The sequence below is a fragment of the Hipposideros armiger genome, unplaced genomic scaffold (assembly GCF_001890085.2).
Source record: "Hipposideros armiger isolate ML-2016 unplaced genomic scaffold, ASM189008v1 scaffold_135, whole genome shotgun sequence".
Classification (NCBI taxonomy): domain Eukaryota; kingdom Metazoa; phylum Chordata; class Mammalia; order Chiroptera; family Hipposideridae; genus Hipposideros; species Hipposideros armiger.
In genome coordinates this window covers 2,523,150-2,531,977 of record NW_017731485.1, presented here as the reverse complement: position 1 = coordinate 2,531,977, position 8,828 = coordinate 2,523,150, and the positions used below count along the sequence as shown (strand labels likewise).

The 8,828-nt window shown below is 56.4% G+C and overlaps 1 protein-coding gene across 1 annotated transcript in view; it reads left to right on the top strand.

Moving 5' to 3' along the window:
- The window catches only part of POLR3E (RNA polymerase III subunit E), a 36,183-nt gene extending 28,826 nt beyond the window's left edge, over positions 1-7,357 (top strand). The window contains exons 15-20 of the mRNA XM_019649815.1: positions 1-107; positions 437-498; positions 922-1,421; positions 3,200-3,277; positions 5,643-5,768; positions 6,571-7,357. Coding sequence (XP_019505360.1) covers positions 1-107; positions 437-498; positions 922-1,421; positions 3,200-3,277; positions 5,643-5,768; positions 6,571-6,627 — 930 coding nt within the window. The 3' untranslated portion in view covers positions 6,628-7,357. The remainder of the gene's footprint in view (positions 108-436; positions 499-921; positions 1,422-3,199; positions 3,278-5,642; positions 5,769-6,570) is intronic.
- The last annotated feature ends 1,471 nt before the right edge of the window (positions 7,358-8,828 follow it).

Here is an 8,828-nt window from a genome sequence, read left to right as displayed (position 1 = left end):
ATCAACAAGGGCTGGGAGTTCCTGATGCCCTGCGACGGCGAGTTCATCAGGAAGCACCCGGACGTGGTCCAGCGGCAGCACATGCTGTGGACAGGCATCCAGGCCAAGTACGAGCCTGCGGGCGGGCGGGGCCCCGGCCACCAGACACCCTGCCCCCAGGGGTGCGGCCAGGCTGCGTGGGTGGGGCGGTGAGGGCAGACTCAGGGCCACGTGCCCCCTCCTCCGCCGGCGGGCAGGCCTGGCACAGCCATTTCCTCCCGGAGCAGGAGCCAGGCGAGGGCTGTACTCCCCACCTCACCCCGGGGCTCCCAGCGGGTCGGGGCCCCCAGCACGTGGCATCTGCGGTGCCCAGGCTGTCCCTGGGCGTGGGGGTGATGCAGCGCTGAGGCAGATGACGTGTGACGTGGGTCAGAATTGTAATTCCTCTTCTTTTCAGATTAGAGAAAGTCTATAACCTTGTGAAGGAAACCTTGCCAAAGAAGCCGGAGGGACAGTCAGGTGTGCGAGGGCCCTGCCTGGGGACGGCCGGGGTGTATGCTGTCACTGCCGGCCACCCTCCCTGGCCCACTTCCCCTGCCCTGTACGTCAGCCCCAGGCTTGTTCAGTGGCAAAGCCTCCGCCTCAGGGACTCGGTTTTGTGCTCAAGGGCTGTGTCGGGTCCCAGGGCCCTGAAACCCTTGCACCTTCATGGGTCGGCAGGAGGGGGGTGGCGGGGGACAGGAGGCGGTGCTGGCAGCTCAGCAGCCACCCATCCTGGCTTGGTGGGGGTGAGGTCCGGCTGGGCCTGCTGTTTTCCCGGCCCTTGCTGTGGACAGCAGGGTGGCCCTGCCGGGTGGGATTGTCCCGGGGTGGAGAGGCCTGGCCTTTGTCGCTGGCCCTGCCCATCTCTGCACCCTCCTGAGCAGCGCGGTCTCCCTACAGGGCCTGCCGGGCTGGTGTCTGGGGACCAGCGGGTCCAAGTGGCCAAGAGCAGAGCCCAGCAGAACCACACGCTGCTGGAACGGGAGCTGCAGCGGAGGAAGGAGCAGGTCCGGGCGTCCGCGGTCCTGCCCAGCGTCCGGGTCAAGGAGGAGCCCCTGAGTGAGGAGGGAGAGGAGGACGAGGCCATGGACACCTCGCCCAGCGGGGGCCTCCACAGCAGGCTGGCCAATGGGCTGCCCGCCGGGCGGCCCGCAGGCGGGGACAGCTTCAACGGGCACCCGCCCCCCGGCTGCGCCAGCACCCCGGTGGCCCGGGAGCTGAGGGCCTTCGTGGAGGCCACCTTCCAGAGACAGTTTGTGCTCACGCTGAGCGAGCTGAAGCGCCTCTTCAACCTGCACCTGGCCAGCCTGCCCCCCGGCCACACGCTCTTCAGCGGCATCTCGGACCGCATGCTGCAGGACACCGTGCTGGCTGCCGGCTGCAAGCAGATCCTCGTGCCTGTGAGTGGAGCCCGTGGGCCCGGACAGGGGCCTGGTCGCTGGTGGCCTGAGCCCTGCGGCTTTGGGGGAGCCTGCACGGGGTGTGGGGACTTGAGAGGACCGTTGGCCTTGGGCCGCCCAGCCTCGCGCTCTGCACCCTGTTCTGCAGTGGGCGCCTGATGGGTTTAGCTCCCCATCAGCACTGCGACTCGTCCCCATCAGCTGTGCCATGTTTCAGGAAAAATGGCTGTTTCTTGTCATTGATCTTTGAAACGCGCAGATGAAGTGAGAGGAGCCTGTGGAAGGCTCAGGGGCCGGGAGGTGACAGGGCTGGAGGCTGAGCCTCATCCTTTCAGCTCAGACGGGCCGCGCCTGTGCCCAGAGCCCCCGGCTGTGCCCGGCTCCAGAGGCTGCATTAGCCTTTCTGGGGTGGACCTGTGGGGGGCAAGGTGTGCCACCCACACCCCAGGCTGCTTGTCCTGTCACCGCCGGGGCCCCAGAGTGGAGGAAATGTGGCAGAGCGTGCGTTGCAGACCAAGTACTTCCCCTAGTCGGGCGTGGACAGTGCCAGCTGGTCTCGGGGGGGCTTCGGCATTCGCCCCGTCTCTGCGCAGACCTGGCAGCAGACAGGGTGAGGTTAAGCGAGCACAAGTGTGTGCAGTGCAGGGTCAGAGGCACGTGCAGCCTTGGTCCCTGCACGTGAGAAACAAGCCAGGACAAAGAGGTCCTGGACCCCGCGCTGCTGGGCTGTCCTGGGGGGCCTGGCCCTGGTGGCAGGCAGCCTCCTTGGTGGGGTCTCCTACGGAGGGCGCCACCCTTGCCCACCCCGCCAACGGGTCGTTGCCTGCGGGCTCGCCTTTCTCTGAGCTGGGCCAGGCAGCAGAGGGGTGCCTGCCTGGCATGAGCTGGGCTGTCCCGGCCGACAGGCGAGGGACATGGGGTACCGCCCGTCCCCCCAGGCACGGCTCCTGCCGTGCGTCCTCCTCATGGTAGGGCTGGTGTTGGGGATGCGGTGGTCGTCTCTGCACCTGTCCCGTCAGCCCTCCTCCCTGTGATCCTGACGTGGGGACCAGGTCATAGTCGCGTGTGAGGTGGGAGACCTCAGATGTGTCCGGCCTCACTTTTCACATGAGGCGCCGGAGCCCAGGGCGAGCGAGTGGGCTCGTCCTGCTGCTGCTTAGCTGGTGACGGTGGCTAGTGACTGTCCTGATGGAGGGCGGGGGCCAGCGACGCTTACCACCTGTCTGCTTTCTAACGATCCATTGAGACTGTGTGCGGACCCCTGGGCCTTGGCGGGGTCGTGACCGTTACCTGAGTTGTGGCACCGAGACTCAAACCCCCTGTGCCAGGCGCTGCCTTCCTCCCTTCCCTGCTCCAGGGTCCTGGAGCCGCGGCTGCCACCTTTCTGGGCCACATCCAGACCCTGCTGTACCCAGTGGCGTGGGCTGCTTGGGAGTTGGGCAGGGCCTTGAACTCATTCTGACACGGCCCTGTGTGAAGGGACTGAAGGGAGCCCCCAGGGAGTTAGGGGGTGCTGGTGCCAGGCGAGTGGGAAAAGCAGAAGAGCTCGCCTCCCCTTACTGATCACGCCGCGGGCTTCAGGCTGGGCGTGTCCCGCTCCTGTCATTGCAGCCCGCTAAGGCTCTGGTGGGGGTGGCTGGCTGGCCCCCTCCCCATGGTGATGAGACAGACACAGTTTTGTGGCCACAGAGCTAGTGAGTGGCAGGAGCTGGGAGGTGCCAGCTGGGCGGGTCCTGGGGTGGAGACAGGCCCCCGGCTCACGCCTGGGCCTTGCTCAGTTTCCCCCACAGACGGCGGCTTGCCCGGAGGAGCAGAAGGTGTTCGCCCTCTGGGAGTCTGGGGACACGAGTGATCAGGTAAGGTGACCGTTCCCGGAGGGGTGACCCAACACACACAGTCACAGTTCAGACACCCCCGACTTTAAATATTGTGGCTCCATGTCTGTCAAACAGACAGGAGGTGCCAGTAGTTCGAGTCCAAATGCCAGTCTGGGCCGCTGCGTGAGTCACCTTTTACAAACAGTGCCGAGGCCTGGCCCCCAGGCCCTGAAATCAGTCCACTAGGAATAGGGCAGTGCCCTACGCACTGGCAGCTTGACAGAGCTTTCTAGATGATTCTGACGCCCCCTGGCTGGCGGACCCACGGTGGGCCATCTCTCAGGTGGCCTCAGCGGTGGCAAGCTACGCACTCCTTCTCAGGGCTGGGGGCTGGGTTTTCAGTTAGAGAGAGTGGTGGTTTCCCCCTGGAAGGGGCACTGGCTCCAGCAGACGCAACGTGAACTGAACCGGCAGCATGGCGTGTGTTCAGCTCCGTCACAGTCCCTGAGGGCCGGACGAGTTCCCTAGGTCATGAACTTGAATGAATTGTAAAAATTAAGGGTTAATTGTGAAAACGCCGAAGGTGTGGGGGGAGAGTGTGCACGAGGCCCCGCTGAGTTCTTGGCTCCTGTTTGCATCTCGGGGACTGACTGGCGGCCTGGAGGGAGGGGGAGGAGAGGGTGTGAGGAGCCTGGCAGCATCCCTGGGCTCCTCTGTGCTCTGGCCAGAAGAGGCAGCATCTGGGTTTCCTGCTCCCGGAGCACTCTGAGAAAAGAAGTAGTAAGTGCATGTTTATAAAACCAAATCAGACTGAATGCTCCTGGGACACCCGTCTCCTGCCATGCCCGCCCCGCATCCCACTTCTCGGAGGCTGTCACTTTTTAGTTAGCAGCAGGTGCCCCCAAGAGCAAGCCTCCTCTGCTGTTGGATGTGCTAGTGGATGAGGGCAGAGCGCTCAGCGGTGCTGTGACAGTGCTACAGCGACACATCCGTCAGAGGCCCTGATCCCATTTCTCTGTCCTGCTACCTCCTCTTTTCACTTGCACGGTTTTCAGAACAGACATCAGCGTCTGTAGCCTAGTCAGCCTCGCTGGGATTCCCGGGAGGCGCCCCAGCAGGACCGGCTGTGCTCGGTGCTGGTTTGCGGAATCTCCCATCTCCCTCCTAGAATAATTTCCGCTTCTAGGGCAGAGAAGAGTGGCTGCATTCTTGCATGTCTTTTTTTTTTTTTTTTAAGATTTTATTGGGGAATTGGGGAAGGAGAACAGTACTGGGGAATCAGGGAAGGGGAACAGACAAGTTGCTGTCCTTTTGTTCTTCAGTCTAGTTGTGGAGGACGTTGCTTCACTGGCCCATGTTGGTATTATCATTGCGCTCTTCCCGGGCGAGGCAGATTGGTCGCCGGCATCTGGACGGCCACTCACGGCGGCTCTTGGCGGCTCACACCGGCTGCCGGCCACTCATGCTGGCTGCCGGCCACACATGGTAGCTTATGGCAGCCCACTGCAGCAGGCGCTGCAGGCTACGCCATGCCAGGTCAAGCTGTTGTTCAGCATCTTAGCTGTAGAAGGCAGTGTCACTGGCCCTCTTGTGGGATCCGAACCGGGGCCCTGCTGCTCAGAGCTGGTGTCCCAAGCCAACTCTTAACCAACGTGCCACTCGGTCGGCCCCATTCTTGCATGTCTTAAAGTGGCTTTCTTTGGCCCTCAGGTGTTGTTTGTCTGGGGCTAGAGTTTTACAGGGCAAGTAATTTTCCCTCTGCATTTAGGCATGTTCCACAGTATTGAAGCTTTCAGACCGAGTTGTTGTCCAGTGCCATTCCGCCTCTTGGTCCCTATCCCGTGGGTTGTACGTCAGTGCAGGCCCAGATGGACCCTGTGGGTCAGGAACTTAGAGCTAGATCACTGAGGAAATTCTGTAGACTTGGTCATTTCTTTCCCTGTTGTGGACATACTGGACCAAATTCTCTCATTGCCTTTTCTGCTTTAGGGGGGATTTCAGCTGTCTTCTAGCCTTTCTGTTTAATTTTCATTTGGGAATGAAATGCGTTTCATGGATGCCGTGTGATGTCCGAGTATTGAGACTTGAAGCCACTCCCCTCCCTGTCTTCCTGCAGTTTAGATGGTGGCTGTCCCCGCTGCTACCTCGGCTAGCACTCCTTATTATGCAGAAGTATGTCCAACTGCCCTTGTCTGTGGGCACATCCCTTCATTTGGACTCATTTTATTGGGGTCTCAGGAGCCCCCACAATTCTGGGCAAGGACCTTTATTCCAGACTGCAGTGTGGCGTTAGTTAGGCCCATGGCTTTCTGGTGTGGGGATATTTCTCTTTAGGTGACTGCTTCCCATAAAAAACAAAAATAGAAACCCAAAAAAACCCCAAAACATGTTTTTGCTCCTAAAGCACCGACAGGTTTTGCTCGAAATTTTCTCCAAAAATTACCGTGTTCGCCGGAACATGATCCAGTCTCGCTTGACTCAAGAGTGTGGAGAAGATCTGAGTAAACAGGAGGTGGATAAAGTGCTAAAGGTACGTCTGTTCTGCTTGCAGCAGCCAGAGGCTTCTGCTGCCCACGAGCTTGAGCACGAGCGGCCTGTGCCGGCTCCCCGTACCCGGTTGAGCTGGAGGCTGATGTCTGGTGCCTTTCCTGCCACTCAGTCGCCAATCAGGTCTTCAGCCACTGACCCTGGGCAGTGGTGCGCATATGCAGAAGGCCTAATGTGACAAGATGTAGGCTCCACTCAGAAAGTGGGCTAGTGGGTCAGTGTCCCCATCCTCTGCTGTGGCAGGGCCTGGAGTCCTGACCACCCCGTGAAGCCTGTCCCACTGCTGTGACTTCTGCCATCGCCTCCTACAAACTCGTGGCACTACTTAACTTTCAGTAGAACACGAAGGAATATATTAAGTTAAAAAATGTAAACTACTCTGCTTAGCACATGTGCAAGTACTTAAGTGTATCAGTACCTGTCATGTTTCTGTGAATCGGCTGCGGTCCAAATGCCACGTTTGCAGAAACACTGGGACACGGAAAGCTGATGGCAGGTACCGTGTGCTCGGCTCTGTCACCATGGACATCCCTGGCCATGCAGAGCAGGGCGATTTCTGAAGCCCCTTTGCTCTGGCCAGCTATTCAGTTTTTGTATCTTGTGTTTATAAAGTACATCATTTATAGTTCTTTACTCTTAAGACCCCCCCCCCACCCCAGGAGAGGAAAGCGGGGTCTGAGGCCCAAACCCTGGAGAGAGCAGGCGGCTCGTGACACTGCACAGAGCACAGGAGCCACCTTCCCTGCCGAATTCTGCCCTCACCATGTTTCTCTCTCCATCCGTAGGACTGCTGTGTAAGCTATGGTGGCATGTGGTACCTTAAAGGGACAGTACAGTCTTGACAATAGTCCAAACCTGTAACCCAACGACTCTAAGCCCAAGGAAGGCCAGTGGAGGCGGAAGGAGCGTCTCAGCTGCCTCAAAAGACACGGAGCAAGAGCGACTGCCCACCTCGTGGCCTGTGGCGTCACTATCCCGGGGACAGGGGACCACAGCCAGCCAGCCCGTGCAGGCGCCGCTTAAGTCGCATCGCTCCCTGAAGAGACCAGCGGGGCCTCTGCAGTCCAGTTTGAGATTCCTGATGTATTTTGCTTATTACCTGGTTTCATTCTCATAATAGAGTGTATATTGACATGGGCAGGATGATGAAAATCACGGTTTAATAGTTCACTTTTCAAACTTAATGCCAACAAGGTCTAAGTTGTGTTTACAAGATGAAGAAAACCTCAAGGTTTTTAATATTTAAAATGCCTAGAAGCCAATATTTAGTCTTTGATCATCTAGCTGCTAAGACTTCTGCCAACTTCATTAAACAAACCAAATTGAATTGTTTTACTGTCGGGTTTCTGTGGCCACTTTACTTTTTAGAACAACCTACTTTATGTAGCAGTCTCAACTGTTTACATGAACCATAGCAAAAAAATCAGTCAAATCCATCTATTCTTAATGTTTGCATAAGGATGCAAACAGAACCAGGTAAGTATGGAACAATGTATAAGTGAGGTTATCACACTTTGATGTAAAGAATTTCTATTTTGTGTATTTTTAAAATAAATGCGAACACTAACCTGCCATGATGGTGGTGGTGTCTGCGTGCACATCAGCGGGGAGGGAGGGAGGACTCGTGAGGACAGCGCTGCCTGTCACACGTCAGGATTTCCTCATAGACACCGGATAGTGAAAAGAAGCGGCTTACATTTTAATAATTAGCCCGAGATAGCTAAAACATCAGCATGCAATATGCTACATTCTTTGTACTAGTTTTCAAAATCTGGGACCTTATACTTATAACGTTGTCAGTTTGGACTACCCAGTTTATGTGCCCAGTGGCCACATGTGGCGACTTGGCTGGACAGAGCCGCCTTGGAGGACTGAAAAGGTGAGCAAGCTGCCGTTTTGCTGCCTCGGGCTCTTGGCTGTCCTGTGCTCCGGGCAGCAGCCTCTGCCGTCTGGTCTGCGCCTCTTCCCTCCACCCCAACCACCAGAAAAGGAATACGTCTCATACTTGGTAACGTATTGAACAGGTTGATTGTATATTAAGTTCTTGGTTCTAATTGTTAACATACATGGGCCCGAAAAAGTAAAAAGTTACCAGAATTGTGTCCAGCTACATTTCAAAGCATGAGCTCAGAGTCCTAGCCTTAAATATTTTTATACAGATAAACAAAGGGATGAGTTAAGCAGCTAGAAAAACAAATATAAGGAATATAGGAGATAATTGTTACAAACAGAAATTGAGGTAAAAGAATATAAAGTATGCCAACAGTTAACCAGTGAAGGAAAATGGCACAAGGCTGAGTAGACAGCAAAATGAGAACAATTATAGAGGAACTGGACAATTTATAAGGAAAATATGAACTATTAAAATTGGCTATAAAAAAAAAATGGGGAAAAAAATTCACTATCAGATCTTCCTAGCGATATTGGAAGAAAAAAGAATAGTTGGTTGTAACAGTGAAATGGCTTAAGATTAAAATAATAAGCAATAGATCCATTTGTTCATTTTCCTAAGTAGTTTTATTTGATTTTAGAAAAATATATACAATTACTGGAACCTCAGTTCCCTTAAATAGTTTTAAATTAAAAGTATGCAGGGGAGCGTTTTTCCAGTCGGAACGTCAATACTGTTTAATAAGCAGCAGGTAGCAACGTCTGCAAGTCACGCCGTTTGCAGGGTGACAGGACCCGGGAGACAGGCCAGCCATCCTTCGTCTGAATGAAAGAAGGGAAGCCGTGCGCACTCGCTGCGTGACCACGACACCAGTGGCGAGGCCTTGGGGGCACGCTGAGCCGCCCACCCCGTCCCAGGTCACAGCGGAGCTGGTCTTTTCGGTGGGTCGCCATCTGTTAGGATGACCTGTCAGCCACCGTTCAAGTGGGAGTGGACTTCAGGGCGCTGGTACTTGCTAACGCCACTCCTCAGGGATCCTTCTTCCGAACGAGCTCGGTCCCAGCGGCGTGCGCTAAGGTCCTCGGTGTGGCGGCGTCCGACGTCCAGTTTCCGGAAGCCGGCCAGGGGCGGCAGGAATGGCCCGGGCCCCGT